General features: G+C 38.5%; 1 protein-coding gene across 1 annotated transcript in view; it reads right to left on the minus strand.

Moving 5' to 3' along the window:
* TTC17 (tetratricopeptide repeat domain 17) overlaps positions 1-23,516 on the minus strand; it is a 45,260-nt gene extending 21,744 nt beyond the window's left edge. Inside the window, exons 1-15 of the mRNA XM_010080147.1 lie at positions 23,433-23,516; positions 21,812-21,981; positions 20,709-20,820; positions 19,611-19,742; positions 18,823-18,932; positions 18,387-18,531; positions 17,874-18,013; positions 17,470-17,630; positions 17,047-17,159; positions 15,309-15,449; positions 14,884-14,999; positions 13,560-13,734; positions 12,931-13,008; positions 10,480-10,704; positions 7,698-7,884 (exon numbers count right to left, since the gene is read on the minus strand). Coding sequence (XP_010078449.1) covers positions 7,698-7,884; positions 10,480-10,704; positions 12,931-13,008; positions 13,560-13,734; positions 14,884-14,999; positions 15,309-15,449; positions 17,047-17,159; positions 17,470-17,630; positions 17,874-18,013; positions 18,387-18,531; positions 18,823-18,932; positions 19,611-19,742; positions 20,709-20,820; positions 21,812-21,981; positions 23,433-23,510 — 2,083 coding nt within the window. The 5' untranslated portion in view covers positions 23,511-23,516. The remainder of the gene's footprint in view (positions 1-7,697; positions 7,885-10,479; positions 10,705-12,930; positions 13,009-13,559; positions 13,735-14,883; positions 15,000-15,308; positions 15,450-17,046; positions 17,160-17,469; positions 17,631-17,873; positions 18,014-18,386; positions 18,532-18,822; positions 18,933-19,610; positions 19,743-20,708; positions 20,821-21,811; positions 21,982-23,432) is intronic.
* Positions 23,517-24,262: the final 746 nt, after the last annotated feature.

Genomic DNA, 24,262 nt, shown 5'->3' on the forward strand with positions numbered 1-24,262 from the left:
TTAAGAATCTATACATCTCTGCATAGTTTTGAGAAGAAAAAAAATACACGGAGCTTGGAATGGAAAGGAGGCTTCAAAGCGAGCTTGGTGCGGCACTATCACGGCAAGGTCCTTCCCTTTCAGCTTCCTTCAGCCGCTCAGATGCCAGACAGAGGCTTTCAGGGAAAGATCTGATGTATACAGTAGGCACCAAATCAAATAGCAGAAAGTGTGAAAAACCCTGCGTCTAGTCAACTACCTTCCAGATCACAGCACTAAAACTCTAGGAATGACATGATTGCTGCAGTAACGGTGGATGGTAGAACCCGCTTCTTCCCTCACTGGGCTAGTGGTACAGAAGCGGCGGCACAGAACAGAAAGAACGACTGGGTCATGTTGTTCCCAGAAAGCACATTCTCACATAGGGTTTCTCCTGGATTTCCCAGTCAGAGGCATGACCGACATTTCCTGACCCCCTAGGGATGTCTGCCTCCAAGAGGACAAAAAAGCAGTCCTCATTCTCCGTTATCTCCCACCTGCCTGCATTCAGTATGATGTTTTCACTCCACATGAGTACAATTTAACCTCCTCTTACCCCTTTAGGACTGCAGAGCCCAAAGACAGGGACCTCGATTCCACTTGTGCAGCACCAACAGATCTTTCTGATGGACCGACACTGCATGATTGCCAGAGATGCTCAAGGGTGAAAGAATCCAGCTTGGTTTTCAGATCCCAGGTGGAACTTGCAGGGTGAACAGTATACACGTGGGTGCATGCATGTGTGTGTAGGGGGTAGAAATAAGCAACTGAGTATTTAAGTTCCAACGATAACACTGATTTTAGCACTGCTACTGTTTAAGACAGAACCTACTTTCTCTATGCTGCTATGAAGTGACAATGCAAATATTTGCCATGATGTGTTTCTGAAAGCTTTGACAAGCTGTTTGCGTACTTGATAGAATTTAAAAACCCAACCAGGGTTGACTGTTCTGTTTATACAGATGAACTTTCCCATATGGCAATGGAGAGAGATAAAAGCAACAGAGAAATGAATGGTCATAAGATGCCATTCCTTTCATGAATGTAACGAGATAAATGAGAGTACTAACATTTGTGGTAGCCTAAACAAGGCTCAAGAGCACTCAAGAATTCTGCCTTTACATGACACGCAAGTCAAAGAAAGAAAAGGCTGAATTTCAGACATGCAGTAGTGTTCAGATCAGAATCCCATACAATTGGAATAGATTCTGGCCTTTTGCTTCAATTAAAACACGATTAAATTCTGAGCTAAGCTCTACACCCCTCACCCCAAGAGTAAACATCCCTTGTTCCCACCTATAAACACTGCAAGTGATGAGCATTCCCTGGAGGAAAAAGTCACAGCAGCTTGAGGATGAAACTAAAATGCTATTATGATAAAAATGTCTGAAAGGACATCACACTATACCGAATGGAATCAAGATTTAGCAGCCCCTTGCTGGGACTAACAAGTCAGTTAGTTTGTAGGGGATAACCGAGTAAATAAACGGTGCACTGAAAAACACAAAGCATTTCACATCTCTATGTTTTAACACACTATTGTAAAGAAAATGTATGTGATGCTTTTGCTTAGTGTTTGTGTATCTCAAATCAATACAGGGAACGCAAAGTGATTGCGGCTGTTAAGTCGGAGACAGAGGCTTGAACTATGATGCTGGTTTAAGCAAGTTATTTAATCTGTCCGGAAGCTTACTATCAAAGTTTCAAGCAGAGATTCTCCTTTGAGGTCAACCTCTCCTCTTCAGGTCAATTTGCTTAAAGGTCTAACAAGTTCTTTATAAGAACTTAAGTGCCGGGGGACAAAGGAAAATCTATACACTTAAAAGACCAAATACCTTTTCCCCATGTTTTCTTTTAAGAGGACTCGGATGAAATAAAGCAAGAGTTTTGATTTCATGTGGCATAGGGGATTTGTACCACGAGAGGGCACTAAAGCCCTAGTTAAAGCAGATCATGAAGCTACTGCTGTCTATATTCCAGAACCACCTCCTGAAGTAGGAAAGCACGCATTGCTCTCACTAACACACACGCTCACGGCACCCAAGCATTCGGATACCTTGATGGCACTCACATCCATCCGTTATGTACTCACACTGTCTCTACTTCCAATGGAGCGGCACAAAGCTTTCTGCAGAAAACCACTGCGCTGCCAAGTAGTGAAAGGCAGTGAGAGTAAAGACACTTGATGCTTAAAACAAGTTGTGCTTTGTGTTCTGAATACCATCAGTCTCTTAATAACGTTTAAGATTTTGAATTTTTGGTCTTGTCTAAAAGAACGTGAGGGGCGTGAGCTCGCAACGAATTGGAACGGTCAGTCAGAGGCAGATGCTTACAGTCAGATAAAAGTATTTTGAGTACAAATGACTTCTGCTTGTCCGAGCAGCAATTCTATTTACACACATAGGAAAAGTCCTACGCAACAGCAATTATCAAATCAGCGTGTTTTAACGACCAGCTGACCATCACACTACAAATATACTTCTAGCATATTGTAAACCATTTTTTAATACGGCTTGACAACTTCTGAACATTCACACCAGCCAGGAACAACCCCTGAGGTGTTAGCTGGATATTCCTTTACAGACCTTATCCCACGATAAAAAGCCACTTGCAATTTTTTTAAGCCACAAAAGTGTGCAAAACAAAGCCTGGCAACGCACCCTTTCAATACCAGACTAAAATACCCGCTGGCTTTCTCTACCAGCTTAACGAGCAGCACAAAGCCAAAGGATCTCATTTCTGCAGCTCAGAGTTGACCATGTTTTTCACATAACGTTTTTAATACTTGTTACACAAGTCTGTTGGTCATTTGTGTGCCAGATATGGCTGTTCAGGTAACACAAAGTTTCTGCTACTTAACATGCTTCAGCAACAGAACAGTTAATCAGTCAGCAGCAACACCCTGAACACTGACAAGTCACCTCTAGAAGGACCACTCCAGGATTCTCCCGCAACAATGAAGACTTTGACCATTTTCTCAGTTATTTGGGAAGTTATTTTGCTGCTGTAGAGTATCCATGTTAATTGCAACCGACTGAACTCCTGCAGCTGCCTAAAATACATGTCACACATGATAGAGTTGTACTCAAGTTTGGACACTTTTGCACACTCTGTAAGAAAAAAGCCCCACCAAAAACCTTTGCAGACGTAGAAGCCCCAAACATTTCGGTCAACTTCAATATAGGAGGCAGAAGTTAAATACGAAAGTGTCTGAGATTTTTAATTCCTCTTCTCACATGCATGAAATGACTTGGGTTTGAAATACGGATTTTTATCTAGAACAGCGGTAAGTCAGGGGAAAAAAAAAAAAAAAAAAAAAAAAAAAAGAGTACCAGGCAACAATACAGACAGGAGCATGCAAGCAAGCATCTCACATGTCAGCATTAGTGTATCACCCTTCCAAAATCCTGGGCTAACAGCAAATGTCTCAGCATCATTGAGAAAATTCCTACTTCATCTACTTGAAATATACACCAGGTCCATACTGTAATCAAAAATCAGACTATAAATTCAGATTTTTGATCCCATATTCCATCCCATGCTAGCATACAACTCCCACTGACCATTTTTTTGCCGCATTCTGCTGATGGCTGAAATACTAGGGCCTGAGCAGTGAGGCCCTGAACCAAAGTTGACCTCTAGGTGAACCCCACAACCTAATAATATACCTTATATGTATCATATTGATCACATATGCAATGTATTACCCTACGAATATATGCCAATTTATAAACGCTTTTGTTGTAACGCTTATAGAGAATTGCTGTAACGCTGGCTGTAAGATAATAGTTGTGCAAGAGCAGCCCCACTTGCCAAAGAGAGATAAACCTATCCCAAACCTTCAAACAGACCTCTGCGTGACAGCAGGTAGCAGGGCGGTGATGGGAGTTGTTTAAAGACGCATAATCACAGATAACCAGACACCTTCACTTCTTCTTAACCTTTTCTCGGGCTCTGGCCAAGCGCAGGAAAAAGTTAACAAGGAAGGAAAAAACTATACCAGATGTTTTTTGCAGCTTAAGATAGAAAGTTGTTTATTTAACTGTATAAAAGCGGGGACCGTTTGCAGGGAAATTTGGAAGCCTCCTCTATACAGTGGACGCACTGTATGGAGATTTCCCAATTGCTGGGATGAGTTCTCCAAATCCTTCGCTGTAAACGGGCTCCCCAGCGTCTGTGGATGATGGTAATATAGGGCAATTGGTGATGTATCTTTCTTAATCACTGTCGCTAACTCTATGTAGCAACGATTAGGTGCATTACCTTATTTTATGCTTGCTATTGTAGTTTGCTTGTTGTCTTGCTGCTTTACCTTATCTTGCTTTATTTTTTCTGTACTATTTTCCTTATTACTTTGTCATTTTGGACATAAGTAAAAAATTTACTTTTTTTTGGTGCCTGTGTCCTTTGTGGTATCCCTGTCAATTGGCAAAACAATGGCTCACGGCAGGAGACAAAGGAACTCCATGTCCTGCTAGTTCAGTTCTCACGAGCAGAGGCTTTTGACAGGCGAAGACAAAACACAGCTATCCCATGGGCCTACAACCCAAAGCACAGGCAACCCTACTGCTGTTACTTCCAGAAATACTGAATAAATGCTTATTAAAACAAGATATTAAACCAGAGACATCTGACATTCCAATTTCTTGGTAAGTTTTTCAGCATAACATAATTCATCTCAAAGGAGATGGATATAAATAGTTATGATGTGCCATCAAACGCATAACAACAAGAGGACAAACTAAACTCAATATCTGATTTCCCCAAGCAGCAACACATGACATGAAAGGCTGTGAAAATCTCATCAAGTAACAACCCAGCGATACTGGGATTGTCAAACATGCATTTGATCCATGTATTCACAAAAGCGCTGCATTAGCTCTAGACCTCAAGTCCCATTCAGAAAGGTGGGTGAAAGCAGTGTTCCGTTTTGTTTCTTCTTGTCACCAAAATGTCCCTTCCGGTCTGTCATGGAGCCAAACAAGAGCAGACGATGTTGCTTTATGAATCTTGTGAGTCTATATGATGTTAAAGTTTTAACAAATACTATACGTGCAACATGTAATGCTAAATATTGGCATCTAAATATAGTTTGTATTTTTTTAGGCTCTACGTAGTAGCCGAATAATTGTATATTCTATTGCATTATGTATATAAGGTCAAAATTCAAACTTACAATCTCTCTTCTTTATACTGAAGGGTGAACAGAAGACTCCCAAAATTTCAGGATACTTGTAAGTCGGAAATGTGATTGCTGGGTACGCATTCTTTAAATAATTCTGCTTTTGGAGACTTAACCTCACTTTCATACAGCCTGTCAAGTTTCCTCTCGAGTCATTTGAAGTTTACAGGGGGGAGAAAATATTTCCCCAAACCTTATGAAAATAAGATAGGCAAAGCTACCTTTTCATTTTTTAATTCTGAGTTTTGACTTAAACCACAAATCATCATCAAGGTTGAATTAACCAGTATGCTTATTTTACACTCTGCACAAGAATGTACAAAGAACTTTTACACTATTTGTCAGGTTCATACTTTCAGGTTTCTTGCATTCAAACAACGACCTAAAGGATATTATAAATATAAATGAAAAAGAAAGAAATATTAAGACAGGAAGAGTCCCAGAAAAAGGCAAAAATACAGAGTAAAATACTTAAATACTGGAATACTGAAATTTTATGAGCAAATTAACATGCCAATGCATATTCAGCTCTCTCTTGATTTAACAGCTTCCCAGATTCCTTAACAACCAAAACCAACCTCACGGTACCAGATGAATAAAAAAGTTAACCTGTGGCCAGGCTAGCAACAGAGGAAAGAGAACACTTCTCTCATAAGCACTTCTGATACGGGTTCCTCCTCACATTCAAAAAACCCAACCTTCCCAAACACCACAGGCAGCAATAGTCAACCTCCAAATGAACATCCTGGATTTGGAATCAATGCAAACAGCAGCTAAGAATCAGCCAAACTAGAGAAGTGTATTTTTAAGGATTACGAGAAGCTCAAGGAAGAAAGGCATACAAAAGAAGAGAAAGATGTGAAAGGTCCCTTTGGGGTTCAAATATAGCCATTCCTCATTACCATCTCAGTGCTGTGAATATACTTTTAAATTACTCTTTCTGCTTAACTTCAAAATAGAGTTGCTATCATTAAGGTTTGCCTGGAACAACTTTAACCCTGTGAGTTACAGATGTTTTTAAAGATCCTAGTAAAAAGTAAAAAAACATTGAATTTTTATTTTTTTTCCAGAAGAGGGAAGTATCTCTTGTGATGAAGCATGCAAGTCCCCCTACTGCTTACAGATGACATCTGCAAGTCCCACTACTGCTTAAGGTATGTATCTGCAGGGATTTTTTAAGAGAAGAGCAATCTGATGTTCAGACATTCAATGAAAGGTAGCAGCGTAAGAGTCAACGTTATGGAAGTCAGTAAGAAACCCACCAGCTGGGCCAGAATACCACTTACTACACTCCATTTAGCCCAACAGCATTCATCTCTCTGCACAGCTGATGTGCTGTCAATGAGAGCAAAAATGCATAAGGCTGTAAAAGATGTTATCCTAATGGCATAGTCCTGGAATTTCACCTACAATGGCATCATCCATCCTGTACGGGGAGATAAGATGGCCTCTAGTCTATGTTTAGACAGCGTAACTCTAGATGCTAAACCACAGGAAGTTTCTCCGTGTCTTTCCACTGGAGAGGGAATGAAAAAAAAAATAATTCAGAGAAAGTCCTAGCCACACTAAAAATCAAAAAATAAATTTCTCTCATGTGAGATTTTTGTTTAAAAACAAAGGAAAGACTATAAGGAAAGACACCTTAGTAACAATTTGAGAGAGAAGGGATGACAGAATATATTCATGAATGTTCTTCAAGGTTGCTCATAAGCAGCATATCAGCCATATGCAAGTACAGACAAACTACTTGAAATATTCAATGGGATTCACTGAAAGGAAAGAACCCATCTCCAAAAGCTATTGTGTTTTTTTTTAATTCAAGTAGTGACTAAGGACAACAAAGCATTTTATCTCAAATATTTGAAAGTATTTTTTGGGGACACAGCGGGTTCAAAGTCATTCTTCTAACAGATTTTTGGAAGGTTAAGAGCTGTGACCACAGACCCCATATAAACAAAATACTGTTAACACAATATAGGCTATTTTGTAAAGACTGAACGCTAGAAAGTGACAGAGTACTGAACATACTGAAAGGTTACAAATTAAAACTAAACTGTTCTTCATCAAATTCTTCAGCTTTAAGAAAATATATCCATCTGACTGCAAAATCTGGAGGGATGTACACCAAGGGGCTGCTGAGCAGCCTAGCAGCAGTAGCTGTGCGCTTCCATAAATACCGAATCCAGCATTCATCATTTACCAGTAAGAGGTGTTGGTGAGGCTCTTAAGGCATTACTGACGCACTCGGGGAAGTAATTTGCACTCAGTGGCAGCCCTCTAGATCTTTAAGAGGTCATCCTCAAGCACCTCCTAATGGACTAACTTTTCCAGTAAAAGCAGTGCCTCAACCTTGGTCCTTACAGGGAGAAAGCTCTACAAAGAAAAAAGGGAAGATCCTTGGGGGGGGGAAAAAAAAAGTAATCACGAATTTCAGGTGCAACTCCTAAGGCAAACAGACACTATTTCACTTGTGGTCCATCTTTCAGCAGTTGCTTACCACTGCAGACAGAAGAGGTGATGTTGTACAGAAATGGATAAAACTGCAAACAGCGGATCATCTTCAGGCTGCTTTCACACTCCGAGCACTTGGTTGTCAAATCCAGTGCATTTCTGAAGGCCTGCAGGGCTCCACTTATGTTGTTCAGAGCCAGATACGCGTTTCCTAGGCTCAAAAAAGTCAGAGGCTGCAAAGGAAAAAAAAAGCAACATACCCCAGCATAAGCTCACTGTTTAAAATTGAATCTGACTAAGAATAACCCTTGTCAATCCACACCCTCCCAAATTTGGCTGGAAGAATTTAGAAAACTTCTTAAATAGGGACTGCCTATTATTAGAACAGGGAACTAACAGCTTGATGTGCTGGTGGTAAACGAAAGCTGCTTTGACATAAGGTTGTGTTCAGGATTCTATCTTCCTAGGATGAAAACCAGCTGTTAAATACACACAAGCTGAAATGAAGCACCAAATACTTGCTTATAATCCATCATAAACATCATGCTTACCACACAGAGCAGCAAAGAACGAAACTGAAATGTCTGAAGACATTTTAGACTGATTAGAAGTCAGCAAAAATGTAAAAATATTGCTAGCATTCTAGCAGGACAGATGCATTTCATTTGTCAAGAGTGTTCAGGATTTACTCAGGCAGAACTAGGTGACTGAAAACACCAATGTCACGCTAGCTTAGGGGTATACATTTATGGTTACTTTTAATTCTTTATAAAACATAGTATTTTTGTCCATAATGCTTTTGGCTAGTCTCCCCAAAGTATTTTTTTAACGTACAAATTATAAACACCTTTTTCACTGTATAGATTTAATCAGCACTTTAATACAAGCACATACACTACATTTTGTTTCTCAACTGGAAAGTCTTTCACTTACACGAAGTAATTTGCTGCAATTAACAGTACAATGCTAGAATAATGACTACAATATTGTAACATAGCAGTCATTTTTTCCACTGAAATAATTTTACATTCATTATCTGAAAACGTGGAGACCGATCAGTAGCTTAAGACTTAATGACTAGTAACATAGCAGTCATTTTTTTCCACTGAAATAATTTTACATTCATTATCTGAAAACGTGGAGACCGATCAGTAGCTTAAGACTTCTCAAATTCATCTTACCTTGTATTACTAAACATCATTCAGAAAAAGGTGCAAGCTGAACAGGATTTTTTTTTTAAGCTTTTGCTAATATAGCACATCCTTCACTCCCTGTAGACATAATTCATTTTAATTTCTATTTACTTTCCATTATATTCCAGGAAATACTATTCAAGTACAAATTCTCCTGTCAGATTTTTTGATGCAACAGGTATTACAGGACTGAGGATGCCTGAGAAAAACCAGGAGCAGGTATTATTCTAATGAGGTAGGACTCATCGATGTTTCTGAAGAAAAGCCCCACTCACACAGCACGGAGAGCACCAGGACTTCAAGGGGGGGCTACAGGAGAGATGGGGGGGGCACTCTTTATCAGGGAGTGTAGGGATAGGAGGGGGGTAACAGTTTTAAGCTGAAAGAGGGGAGATTTAGATGAGATATTAGGAAGAAATGTTTTCCTGTGCGGGTGGTGAGGCAGTGGCCCAGGTTGCCCAGAGCAGCTGTGGATGCCCCATCCCTGGAGGGGTTCAAGGCCAGGCTGGATGAGGCTTTGGGCAACCTGGGCTGGTGGGAGGTGTCCCTGCCCATGGCAGGGGGTGGGACTCAATGATCTCTAAGGTCCCTTCCAACCCAAACCCTTCTGTGATTCTCTGGTCCTAAGAATCCATAGGCTTCTCTTCCCCAAGGCTGTGCTTTCAAGTGTTCTTCTTAAGGCACATCATCCAAGCATAGTTCTTTCTATAGCTCCTTTTTGCACTCTTATCTGCCACCCAAATGGACTAGATTCCTTTCCAACAGTTGCAAAATTGTTCCTGAACACTCTATTGGAAAAGCTCATCCTGTTTTTTAGCTCTTCTATGTGCTAGGTGACTGGTGGCCCAGCAAATTTAAGATATTTATCCACCTACAGAGGTTCTACCTCACAGAAAAAAGTCACTTGGACTTCTCAAGCATCTCAAATGTAAGACCAAAATTACTTGCTAGAGAAAAGGTGTCCCCTGCCACGTTCCCCACCCCCTTCCTTGTCATAATTGTTCTGGCCAGCCCAGTGCTTTAAAGAGTTTATACAGCAACTTTGTACGTGACACAGGTGACAACATGTTCATAATATTACCATTCAGAAATACAAAAATCTGGTTTGAATCTATGGTTGGAAGTAAAGTCATCAAAACAACTAGACCACAGCTTTTCCTCTAGGTATATAGATGTAGTCTAGGAACAAACAAAATATTACAGATAAAAAAGTCAAGTTGGACAGAAACGTGTCTATACAGCCTAAGATCTTGGTGACATCCATACTACTTCAATGGTTTGAAAAATCAAGATACAATGCTAACAACATTAAGGATCTCTGTTTTAGATGAAAATGTTGCCAAAACACCAGGATTAGACTCCTTGCAGCCACTGCAGATAACACAGTTTTGGGGAGGCAAAAATGGAGTCATCCATTTCAGAAGAACTTCTGCTTGAGACGTTTATATTCTCAGCAGCCAACATCATCCCCAGTGTGATCAGGAATTCAAATGAAAATTAACATCTGTTGCAAATCACATGCTCTAAGTTGAACTGCATGCACAGGTAAGTAAGCATGAGTAAGAAACACATATTTAGAAAATAATGAAGGAAAGGACATTCACTGCTGAACAAAGACAAAAAACATCATCTTACCTCTGAAGCATTAATGGTCAAAGCCTTCATCAGGAGCCTACTGGCATCCAAATGGAGCCCATAATGAATCAAGAGGTTAGCAAGATTGACGAGGGGGATGTCCTGATATTCATGTGGAGCCAAATTAAATGCTTTTTGCAAACAGGTGATAGCAAAGGTGCTATTTCCCACTGCGCGCCAGTACAATCCAGCTTCGTTAAGCACAAGCCACAGAGGATCTTCTGGCTATAGGAGAGTCATGGAAAAGGATGAAAACACCCACAAAGAAGTGACTGGGGAGGACAGAATTGTCTGCTCTTTGGTAAGAAACAAATAAACAAGCTCCACACTTGTATACTACCTTATGAACTAGATAGGAATTACACTTTGCTGTGACTGTCAGCAGATCATTCCATCTGCTCTACCCTACTCAAACTGATGCGACTTACAGACTGAACTGTAATTTAGTAGCAGCTGTTGCTCACAACTCATATGACTGCTTTATATCGTGATCACAAAATCCCACAAAATGTACAAGGGATAATGGTTAGCTGGCTTAAAGGAATCAACATTTGTGAGCTGCTTCAGAGCCTTAAAATTACATGAATACAGATCTATGTGAAACGTTACAATTTGAAGGTCAGGCAGGTTTTAAACTGTAGTTAGATGTGCTTCCAGGTCCTATATCCACCATGAAGATTTCCTGTCAATTTAAGGTTTCAGAATTGTTTTATCTTGGCTTCAGTTATCTATTTGTCTTATGAAAGTTGACAAGTGACACGCATTAGATACTCTTTAAAGATTATAAAATAGGAAGCGACAAGTGAGGGCAGGTGGAAGAATGGAGGAGATGTCAAATACGTTCCTTCCTCCTCTTTCACCTACAACAGAAAAAACAAGCACTCATCCTAGAGGAGAAACAGCAAAACTTGAAAATACTGATAGGTGGACAGAGCTATGTACAACATGCACTTTCTGACGGAGCAGTTTGAAATGGTTTAGAAACATTTACATTCTAGTTTTTAATATTTTCAGCATTCTGTGCTACCCAATTCTACAAAGTTTAAAGTACAAAAGCAACAACTGAAATAAATGTTTAATCCAACCTACAAGCCTGAAGCCACAACGCATGCATGAGCAGGAAACATACAGACAGGATTAAAGCAGCAAAACTGATAAGGATCTTTATAGTAGCATGGTATTAGTGCAATACAGCTGTCATTACAGTAACACTGTGTTGAAAATGTTGATCAGTACAAAGATTTTCTTCCAGATTTTAAAAACAACCTCACACAGGAGGGTTCTATGCATGGTTCAAGATGAACTAGAAGATATGAGCAGGATATACTACCTCCTTGTTCAGAGTATCTTACACAAGCTGTACTTGTAAGAGTATTTATCACCCCCATTTTGCAATGTGCATACAGAACATGACTTCCATGTTATTCATGCCTCACTGAATTACACTCTGTGCACAGGTCTCAATGACCTCTGACTAAATCCTCAGCAAGTTATTAGCACTTTGTCTTTCCCAATAAAAGATTCCAGCTGTGGCACTCCTGCTCTAGAAAGTTTATCATTAGCAGAAGAGGCATGATGCAACAGTGTTCTTACATCAGCATCTAAATGACTGAGAAGTTCAGACTTTTAGCATGAAGGCAACAGAATACTCCAGTTAAAACCAAAATACCTATGCGCTGCAACAGTAAGACATAAGACATGTATAGGACTGTTCTGAACAGCATAATAACATGAATCAACTCCTACCGTTAATTTTTTTCTTCTGAGTAAGACAGATGCACATAGTAAATGGGACTGATTTCAGACTAAAAACAATACAACTGTCCACTGCCTTGACACAACTTGTACAAGAGAGTTAATTTGAGAAATAGCAGCTCGACACATCAAAAAGAATCAACCTCTACCTCCATGCTTCCTGTCATTTGACTTGTGATGACTTTCAAAGGCCCCACGCAAGACGGAGGTGGCATTCCATGGGGTGTAACACAAATCTACATTCTTTGCCCCAGAGTGCTTGTTATCCTGACAGTTGATTGACAGAGGGACAGAGGGTTGGTTTCCTTTTTTTTTTGGGGGGGGGAAGGCAGTGTAGTGGGGAGGAGGAGGAAGAGCAAAAGGCAGGCATGTAGGGAGGGGTGAAAGATGGAGGAGCAGTTCCAAGTTATTTCTCTCAGTTGCCTGCCAGGATTAGCGAATATATTGCTGCTCCATGTACTGCAGTCACAAGAACAAGTAACTACAGGGCTGTTCGGTCCACCCTAAGCTAAATTAATATTTCTCTATATGTTTGTGCTTTACTTGTAAGCATGGATTTTTAAGTTAGTTTCATCTCAGTTACCGGCAGCAAATAAGCTTATTTCCTGCACAACACTAACTGACTTCTTTAGAAGCGTAGAAACAAGCCTCAAATAAGAATTCTGAATATATCTCATGCTACTGTTTTTGACATACCTTTTTCATGGCGTGATCTAGAAACGCTCCTATCTTCGCCTGTGTAACAGTCTGATTGTTGATACGAGAATGCAAGACCTGGACAAAAAAGATTTTCATTTTGTTGACAGTATGTATCTACATAGGTCATTCAAGCCTCACTTCCCTAAGTCTTCCCTTCAGTAAAGGGGGAAAAAAATATTCTTCTAAACAGATGATGTTAACATGTTAACGATTAAAAGAGCCAATCTCCAGAATGCAATATGAAGGACTACTCTCAGCCTCAAGTTAACAACTTGGTGGAATAGGGAAGTTATTGGAAACCCCAAGAAGACAAATCATGGCAAGTGACTGCTAGAAGTTTTAAAAGAAAGCTGTAATTTTAAATAGTAAATTAAATTTCCTATTCTGTGTGCTTTTGGTCAGCACTTGAAAGAAGCCAGACAACAAACCTTATGCTGAGTGACCAGTTTTCCCTTTCTCCAGTCCTGTTAGCAAGCACTTGCTCCCCTTTTTTGGAAGTACTAATTGGATTGTGATATCACGTAATCTTTTAAATATCAGAACCTTTCATGTTCTGAGTAAGATTTTTAAGGCAACAAAGAAGAGAATTTAAAACAGGAAAGAACCAATGAGAAAATCCCTCTTACTTGTCTTGCTTGATCATCTGGCATCTTGAATTTCAAATCTAGATTACTGTCTAGTTCCTTGACCAGTATGTTTAGAGATTCATTGTTACGAGCATCAGTTATGGAAGAACAGTCTGGTGCCTGGGTTTCTCTGTGCCCAACAGGATCTTTCGGGATACTCAGGATTTGCTGAACTCTAGCAATAAGGAGAATCAAGACAAATTAATAACATGTGCTGCATGTCACCGATATAAAAACATGAGAACGAGCTACGTATCAACTGACAAGCCACACACTGTAGAATGCCACTGAGCTGCAAACCAGGGGACTGCAAGGACCACCTTTTTCTTGAAATATCATTAATAAATAAGGTCTTTACTTTCCATTTTTTAAGCACAGTATACATGTAAATAACGGATAATGTAGTAAAGAGGAGACACAGAAGGTTCACATATTATGCTGATAAGGATTGTATGAAGTTTAGGACTAAAAAGATAAATGAAAAAGAAAATGCTGAAGTTTTTTCAATAAACTTTGATTTCAAAAACATCAAGAGGTAGTCAAATTATTTGGGAAGAACATTCCAAGATGAACTCTGTTTTTTTCAAGGGAAACTTCAGAACGTTTGTGGATGGGAACCTTTGCTTTAACACATGATCAATACTAGAATTATACCGACTAGAAGAAGAAAGCTTTCTTACTATCACTATTGTGTTGAGTAGGATAGTAGGATATTATGAAATTGTCTTGATCTATGTAAGGTAGCTATTGCAGCATAGACACATTTATTTTACCCTATATAATAAACAAATATTACTGACTATTCCACAACTACACTGGTTCTCCACCTCTGTCCCAAAGCAACAAGCCAGGGCTTTCCATTCCTAATCCTTTTTTAGGATTTTCTGGTCTTCACAATTTTTTGTTATCATAACTAAAGCTAAGAGCATGTATGCAATGTCCAACAGTTAACTGCAGTTATTAAATAGATACCTCATTCTCTCTCTCAAGGTCTTTTTTTTTTTTTAAATATACTCTAGAAGACATTCAGACTTGTGTTTAAATCCTCATTCTTCTAGTAATACCGTAGATATTTAATGTATCCACGTTGTACTAACAGTCAGAGAAGAATCACCACAAAAATGGATCCGACTGTTAGAGTTACAGCAAAGACGACAGTAAAGGAAAATGCCTTCCTTCTGCCGAATGGCCAGAGAAAGAGGTCCAAACACACCTGTGCTGCTGATTACTAACTGCATCCACCCTCTCCAGAAAGACAATGCTCATTAAGATATTAATGTGAAAATTTACAAATATAATTTAAAAAAAAAAAATCAACTCTTGCCTGAATCCCCTGTTTTCTGGAGGCAAGAAATAAGTCGTCAGTTCTTCTGGATGAGGAATTTTGGGGAAAGATTTCATGCATTCTGATCGTTGAGGCCAAAGAATATGCTGTTTGTCCTAAGGGGAAAGGAATTATTTTTTATTATTTTCTCAACATTTTTAACATTCTAATTAGCAAGCTAATAAGTACATAAGGAATAGTCTGGAGGGAAAAAAAGGGGATCTTTAAAACTTATTTTTTCATCTTTTCTGGAATAACAACATTGACTTTTCTATCTTTAATCAGCTGTTGTGCTATATTTGCAGCAGATGTTTGCAAAGGTAGCTAAGAACAACCCCCTCTGTGCTGTAGTAGAGTTTTTCAAATGACGTGAAGCTGGTACAGAGAAACTACAGAGGTACTTAGAGCTTATCCTCTTCACTCACTCTATTGGATTCTACACTCCACACTGAAACGATTGAACGAGCAACAGGGGAAGACTGCAAGGACTGGCTGTGGTCGCTTTGGTTTGTATGAAGATCCAAATTCACAGATGTCATACTAGAAGTGGAAGAGTCTTCACCAAACTAGAAACAACAGAAACCCAAGATTTATTAAGGAAAAGACATGGTATATTACTGGCTGAATTCCTGCACATTGTTTCCCCCCCCACCCATTTACATTTTTAAACGAATTCCTTCCATTTTTTCCCCCCCCCCCCCCATTTATATAGTTAAACCTTGAGCTGAAAGGGGGTAGCAGAATAAAAAAGAATTAAAAGTAAAAAGTAAATTTAAAGTAATTTAAAATTTAAGTAATTTAAAATTAAAAAGTAAATTTAAGCCTCTTGATCAACTCACACCATGGAAAAGTGATATTCACGTTGTAAATAAGTCAACAATGAAAACACAAGTGCAGATCACCAAAAAAAAACCTAAAAGGTACAAAGCAAACATTTCTATAGACTACAAACAAAATCTCCGTATCCAGACTGCATAGCTCTAGTTCAAGTCAGAGTTACTAAGACCCATGGCTTGCAAAACGATTTTGATAACCTGGATTTCTAAGTACTATAATGTGAAGAACATTCAAGAAGAAAACATAGCATAATTAAAAATAATTATTCCTGTTTCTTCAACTAGTTGAGAGGAAACTCCAGAACACATTCTACATTGCAAAATAAATTAAACCACAATCAGTAGTTCTAACACAGCAGTGGTGTGTGGCTTTCATTCTGGATTTTCTGTATTAGTATACACTCTGCTTCCAAAGCTTCTCAATGTTGCTTCATCATATTTCCTTGGTGCACTGTCTAATTCAAGATATACAATCAGCAAACACTCACAAAACCAGGCTAACATTTTATTTTTGGGCTGCAAAAGCACTCACTAGATTCAACACCATTGAGCTCTGCTCTTCCCTTTGTTAATCGCTTATGGCAGTTTTGTGCTCCTTCTGGTAGGAAAAAAAATTAAATTGGAAGGAGGATGTAAAAGTTGCATAGCTTGAGTCATACAACAGTGTAATAAAAAGAAGATCCATTTTAAGGCTGTAGAGATGAATTATTGATACAATATTATTTTAAACACACTTTCAAGCTCTTATATTGGAATATTCTCTCCACTAAAGAATAATCCTTGCTTCAAATACTGCATGTACATTAGAAAACTAACTCCTCAGAAAACCTTTGCTTCTTTGTCAACATTGGCTACCTACTGCTTTTTCCTGTGCTCTGTGAAGGAAACTAATCTGGAAAATTAAACATGTTTTGCTCCTGCTAGCGTGCCTGAAATGTAATATATTTATTTAAGAGAAAGCTATAATTCCTCAAGTGAGGATTCTTGTACTTCTTAGAAAGAAACGTTTGGCTGTTCTATGCAGGTTGAAAAAGCAAAAGAGTCAATATAGAAGTGGCTGGTATCTCATAGGAAACTAAAACTTTGGAATAAAATAAAGTTTTTCAATTAAAATAATTCTAATGGTTCTCTTTTTTAAGTAAAACGAAGTCTTATACAAGAAATCCTCTAAATTTCTATCATCCACAGTCAATCTCAGCTTGTATTACTAGCAAAAGTAATTAGCACTAAATACTTTACACTCTGGAAAACAGATGAAATGGAACTATTTTGCTAATAAGGCAAATGTGATGCAACTTCAAGCAATGGTATAAATTCGCAGACAAACCTGAACATATTCCACGTTTTCAAAAATGTCTCCGCGGTGATAACGAACAGGCTGGTCCCACTGGCAATGCAAGCTATGCTGCTGGTTGCCCAGTCTACAAATTTGATGGTTCCCTGCAGAGCACAAAACATTTTTTTTTTTTTTAACTATATAAATCAGGTTTCTGAGGAGACCAAGACAGCATACAGTCAACCCGTCCACCCCCAATTCAGTCAATCCTATTTATTTAATCAGCACAGAGGAAAACTCCGTCTTCGAAAGACTCAGAAAAAACCCCTGTTCCAGAACATATTGCAATCCCTTGTTTTAATAAACAAAACGCAACAGCCACTCAAGGCCATCTCAATATATAAACAAGTTATGTCCTGACATTAATCTGAATATGTGCAAATCTTCACGCTGTAACAAGCATGAAAGTTGTACCTAGCTGAGCTTCTTTCGCCATCTGTGTCTCGTGAATGATGTTCCTCAAGATTTGTTCCTCCTGGATGAGCTTGTACTTGTCTAAAACATCTTGCTGCCTAAGGTAATGGTCATGCTGCTTCTGATATTCCTTCAATTCATTTAATGTTCGCTGAAGTGATCTTGAAAATTCAACAACAGAAAAGATTTACTTTGAATGCTTTTTAAAATATCAGCTTTTCCTACAGCGTTACACATTTTCGACTTTGACTTTCTTAAAGTATTCTTATGTATAATTTTATTGCATAGTCAAAGAAATATAGAAAGCTGAATATCATTATTCTATTTGAAAAGTAAATAATTGCTGCCACGGAACAACAAAACTGAGATCGTATGAACAGCTACCACAATGCTGCTTTCGTTACCTATGCTGGGCTTCCAATTTTTGCTCAAGTTTTTGCTGACAGAGGACAGCATGCTTCCTTTTTACAGCTTGCTCAAACCCTGGTTTGGCCTGTAGAGCATGATCATAGCACAGGACCGAGTGGTTGTACTCCCCAAGCATCTGCAGAACGACAGAGAGAGAATTAGCCATTGTTTGGTAATATTTAATAAAAAATATTCCATTTTTAAAGACGTCATTAACTCAAATTTAAATTTGTGGTAACAAGCAGACTGTTATTTCTGAAACTCAAGCCACTATATATGCTAAAGAGAGGCTGCAGGAGAATTTCCCTGGGATTCATTTCCAAGTGCAGATGAAAATCTTTGCTAAGACTTTTGGATGAAAATACCTTGACAGAATCGTAAACATTAAGCTTGAAATGCATATGGAACACAAGATACACTGTAAAAGAGTAAGGCAGTACAAGCCAAGCCAGAAAGATTAAATAATATTCGACTTTCTACAAGTCTTGGAAAAGAAAGATAGTACTTACTGCGTATATATTTCCCAAAGTGTAATAGCTGGTAAAGAAGTCACTGTAATCCAGAGCTGCATGGACCACAATAGCTGCATCTGCAGAGAAGTGAGCCCGGTGCAGAATATTTGCCAAATTTACCAGTGCAATATCTTTATTTTGTCTAAAAGAAGAAAAGAAAATGAAAAGAAAAATAAAATAAAAAAACCAGCCATTAAAAGGTCAGACTGTGTAAGAATCGTTCGTAAGGATACATTCATTCTTCAGTCACATATTAAATAGGTAATTTGACAGGAAAATGTCTAAATTATATATATGCCTACCATAGCACAAAGACTAAGAACAAGTAACATGGATTATTCCTTCAGATACCCTCTTAGAAGCTAAATCCTGTTTACTAATTAGGATAACTAGAAAAGCAATGAGAAATTAAATCTTTATTAGCAATTCTTACCTTGAAGAAAAATGAAGGGCACGCATGGCACATTCTACTACCTGGTATGGCTCATTCTTTATTCGCCAGTAAAAAGAAGCCATATTATAGAGTACCCAGGAAGAAGAGTTCTGCATTAAAGAGAAACACATGAACTGCACTAACTACTAAGACATGAACGAAAAGGTTAATCAGGGCTTTAATTACTATGGGATGGAAAGCTGAGCACCAAACCTGCTCTACGTTATCCTCTTCCCCTGGAAAGCTGCCATTTGGCAATAGTTGTGGATGTTCAGGAAGAATGAACTAGCATACACATGTATTAAAGAAACAGAACTTCTGCCTTCCAGGCAGGTAAAAATTCAAAATGACATGAAATGAGAAATGACAGTAGTTTAAGCATCAGCAGCTTAGTTGGAGTTCAATGACAGGTCCTGTATTTTGCAGGAAGGCATTTAATAAAAACATATACATTTCAGGACTATTTTTTCTTCTTTGTTAAGTACCTACATTTTTGTTTAAAGGCTCTTAATACCTCAACAGAGGAATGAATGTGGCTTGCCAGACCATGCAAATACATAAGTCATTAAAGATGGCAGTAAATATCTATTTACTGGCTTTGCTGATGCCTTCTCCTACCTCTGCCTGCCTAGCAGAAAATGTTTTTAGTTTGCCTTTTGTAAATTAAATGTAAACCAAAAATACATGTGCAAAACTAGCACTGGATCTGATTGCACGTGCAGGCATATCTGACCTTGTGAGACCTTCGTAGCACTTTTTGTGCACACGGTAAGATTGCAGTTTCATACCTTCATTAGCCCGTCATAAATACGATGACCTATTTCTTCTATACTTCTTCCCAGCCTCCGTGATAAGTATGTGAAGATTGGATCTTCTTTAGGTAACAAAGGTGCGGAAAGATTAACTCTTTCTTGGACACCCTAAAATAATATATATTTTTATAGACAGGTAAACACTAGAAGCAGCCAAAAGTAGCCTTTGCTTGTGAATGCTATAGAAGAAATATTCATTTCTGGTAGCACTGTATGTTTGGGCAGCTATTGACGTCGATAGTGACCACTGAAGCACTTAACTCATGTTTGTCAGGTTACACGCACGCTATGAAAGTATCCCTACATCTCTTCTTCTCTTCCTTCCTTCTCTAACAACTAATGTACTTGTTTCAAAAGTACATCCAAACCCAGGAACAGAGCTAGAAAAATTCAGTTCCTGTTTTGTTCATAAGAAAATCCTTATTTGTAGATGAAAAGTTATTTTAAAGACTTGTAATAAAATAAATATCAAGATGTAAGCACTAAAGCTGCATCTGCATTAGAAAATTTGCTCATGTCATACTGTTGACAAAAGCAATTTTGGCACCACACTTCCACTGTATCCTTTCTAAAGCAGATGAACTTATTAGTAAAGAGCAACTATCTCATCCTCTGGGTTAGAGCTTGTCATTCAGATACCAAAGAGACAGTCAAGTACATTGGGAGCCACCAACAAGTGTGCAAACAATTTTCTGACCCTGAGTCTTCACAGAGTTTTAACTACCCTGTTCAGCACTCTCCAATTTCCAACTGAAAGAATTAACAAGTTAGAAGCAATGAAAGCTACGCTTTTACTAATGAAACCTGTGTTATGAAAACAAAATATTCCATTTTCCTAAAAACGCTCTCTAAAAGAAAGCAAACAATAACAAAAGAGAGACAGGATGCATGTATCTGACAGAACTGACCTTCTATAAGCAGGTACTTTAATTGGGGCACAATTGTGGTTTTAGAAAAAGTCTGAAACAGTCCTGAAAGACGACAATACCTTTCAACCTTGATTGAGAACTTCCACTAAGAGCTTTCTACTCTTCCTGATGGGCAAAAAAACCATACTTGCATTTGCTGGCTTACCCGTAAGTGCTGAAAAGCATGAATGCTGTATGGAAGATCTAGAACTTTTGTACAGTCTGGCTGCTGCAGGTCTGGAGGCACTGGGGACTTTGTATCTATATAGTCTTCAGGGCTGAGGACATAACAACATAACACAGCAGACTCCAGATTAAAATACTGATGAAGTTCAGAAGAGACAGCATTGTAGTTGACAGACACAGTATTCTGATTTGACCATTACAAAAATCCCATATTTGAGCACATTAGACCATTTCCAACGTCTTCCCAGATTTCAGTTGTATCAAGATGTCATCACCATACGATAAATTAAATAAATTTCTGTCTGCTTTAGAGAAAACATCAACTTTTGGACAGCCTCCAAAACATATCAGCATCAACCTACTGTATCACTGCTATGATTAATAATAGACCTGCCAGGCAAGTGGCAACACATGCCAATGAGAAGACTCTTCAACGGAAACAAACAAACCCCAAGTATTAGTGAGAAGCCCAAATGAGAATAAAATTAATCTTTTCCCACTTCAAGTACTCACCTGATTATGTTAAAAACCATAAAACTACAAAACCAAAAGAGCCAGCCCAGGAGATGAATGACCAGGGAAGCTGAATGTCAAGCAGACTCTCCACACATCCTTTATTTGCTAAACATAGGGGAGGAAATATGACCAGAAGGTGCAACAGCTTGGTAATCAACAGGATTTCATTCAAATGTAGTGGGAACTGCCTTGACTTAAAAGAAGTGTATCTAGCTCAAAACACCCAAAGCACACTCAAGCAAATTCAACCACCTTCAGTTTAATTCATGATGTCCAGTCATAGCAGTACAGAGTTACAGTGGTAGAACCGCCTGGGAGCCCGGGAACAGAAGGGAGAAGTTTCAGGATAGGGCTAACATGGACAGTTTGGGGTAGATGGCGTTTCTGGGTCACACCCTTTTGTAATTTGTGTCAGATGTTGTTTCAGTTTTATTCCACACTAAAACAAAATAAACCAACTGCTAGCTAAAGAACAGTCAGTGATAGTATTTTCTTTTTAACTGCATTCAGAGGTTTTGTTGATCTTTTCATTCAGTAAAAATTTTAAAATATAAAGCGTCTTATTACCGGATATCTTTGCTCTCTAAGGTGATGTACGTGCCATCGTATAGATCTAGGTCCCCCAAGGGCACCTTTGCTTTAATGCAGTCCGGATCCTCTTTATTATGCCTTTGTTCCAGCCCTGTGTCTCTGTCCTCATTTTCCTCTATATGAATCTTTTGAGCAACTAACTGTTTCTGTAGGAATAAAAAAAAGGAAACAGAAGAATGTATACTGATGAAAGCAAACTCTATAGTTGCTAGGAGTTGAACAGTCCAACCTTTCCCTTAAAGTCCATTTGAAGAAAATATAAAATACTCTCTTCAAATTTTGGGAATGTTTCCCTATAACATCTGTAGGTCATTTTTTTATTTAGATGGAATATAAATGCTTTCATTAGTGACAATATGACTCGAACACACCCTTATTTCTCCTGCTGTACCTAGAAAGAGGGCTAACAGCACACAAAATTCATGATAGGCCACCAAGAAAAAAAAAGTTGTTAACAGTACATCAGCTTTTCCATATTTGGACCCTCTTCCTCCACTGGAAGACCTCATGGAAATAGTATCAGAGACTGCAAACAAAACTAACCATTCTTAACCATTCAGTGTGCTAAATACAATGGAGGTGGCAGGCTAATGCAAGAATTGAGACTAATTTCTATAGATCATCTTATCCTGTGCCTTAGGAGCTATCTTTTGCCTCCTAAAGCTCACAGGTATTGATTAGCATGAGCAGCCAACAGACTAATGATCTGTGCCAGCACAGTAAGCTAGCTTTCATTCTCACCTAGATCTGCAAATTGAAAACCCATTAAATAGCATAAGGATTTGTGTATATGCATTTTTAATTAGTCATACACATTTGATAACACACTGCTATGCAGTACTAGAGATTTATCTTACAGCAGATAACTTCTGCTGAAAGTCACTTGTATGCCACAAATTGTACATTAGTAATTTCCAAACCCCCAACCCACGTCCTGAAAAGCTTAAAACCATTGTTCCATCCATAGCTAAAATGTCCATTACCACAAAAACGAGTATACCTCGATGAGAAAGACTGGCTGAACACAGTCACGTAAAGGGACAGTCCTGCCTTTTTTTTTTCCTCCAGAGCCACCTCTGGTGCTCATCTAACTTCCCAACCTGACAAACTCAAAGCTGGCACAAGAGAAAGGATTCTCTGTTCAGAAGAAAGGCTGCGAGCTGTTAGCTTGTCCGGCCCATACCATATTTAAACTTGAGTTTATGTTATCAGTTTGAAGTTCATTAAAGTCCTTTTCAGAAGGGTGTTTTCATACCCTTTTTCCATAATAAATGGGCTTGAAGAAAAACAGGTGACCTGCTCTGTATTCTTCTGGAATATAGTAGTCAGCAACAGAATCCAGTACCTAAATGACTTGACTTAAACATGTTAGGATTTATGGATAACAATAAGGAATGATGGAATTGAGGACAACGACAATCAGCTGAGCAAACCTGAAGCACAAAATTCTTGATATGTGAAGGATTCTTCATTCTTACACTGAAGCAGAATTATGCCAGTAATGACTTCTGTTCCCCACTTAAATCCATCACTAAAAAGCCTCTGAAAAACATTCTGTATTTTCAGAAATCAGTTAGTACTCAATGCTATGTTTTACCTCCAGTTCTTTGAGGTAGTTAACTGTTGTTTCTTGTCTCATTAGTATTACCAAATCATGTGGGTTCCTCAAGTTCATTGGTGAATCCACCTGCAAGACATTTCAACAGTCCATCAGGTAAGACATTCTCCTCGTCAGGGCAATTTCAAAAGGTAAGGGGTTATGTTCATTCAACTACAGTTTGTCTGTTCAGAGGTTTTCTGTCCACTCAGCACATATAATATGTCCACGATTCAAATCTGTACTTCAAACAACATTGTTTACTGAGAACACAATTCATATCATGCTTTAAGTTTTAGTTTATTCAGGCACACAAACTCTAAGCATCAGAGGCAAGTAAATTTCTCACAATAAACATTACTAAGAGTACCTACTGCTGAAATACTAGATACCTTCAACTGCAACAGCAAAAACCTATTTTCTTTAAAAAAACCCCTAGCTTTAAAATTCCTCCCTCATGTCCCTCAATAGCCATAAAATAAAACCTTAGCAGTCATTACCTCTTTAAGAGCAATGCACTGCATAAACAAAAAGCTCTAACCCCAAAACTTTTGTAGTGAATCCAACCTCAAATTTATTTACATTTGCTCATTTCTGACTCTGAAAGTCCAAGACTTTCACTGCAAGAAATTATCAGAGTAAAGACTATTATTAACTCCTAAAAATAAAAATCCATTTTAGGTGCAATAATTTCTGAAAAAGAATTTGAACGGAAAAATTAAGCAGCTGTACTGGATAATCATGCAAGGTTTGGAGAGGAAAGGTGAGCCAGCACATTCAATGTGTTGTTCAGGGCACATTTTGCAGCTTGTAGAAGTGAGCCAAATATA

This window comes from Pterocles gutturalis, unplaced genomic scaffold (assembly GCF_000699245.1).
Source record: "Pterocles gutturalis isolate BGI_N339 unplaced genomic scaffold, ASM69924v1 scaffold339, whole genome shotgun sequence".
NCBI classification, from domain to species: Eukaryota; Metazoa; Chordata; class Aves; order Pterocliformes; family Pteroclidae; genus Pterocles; species Pterocles gutturalis.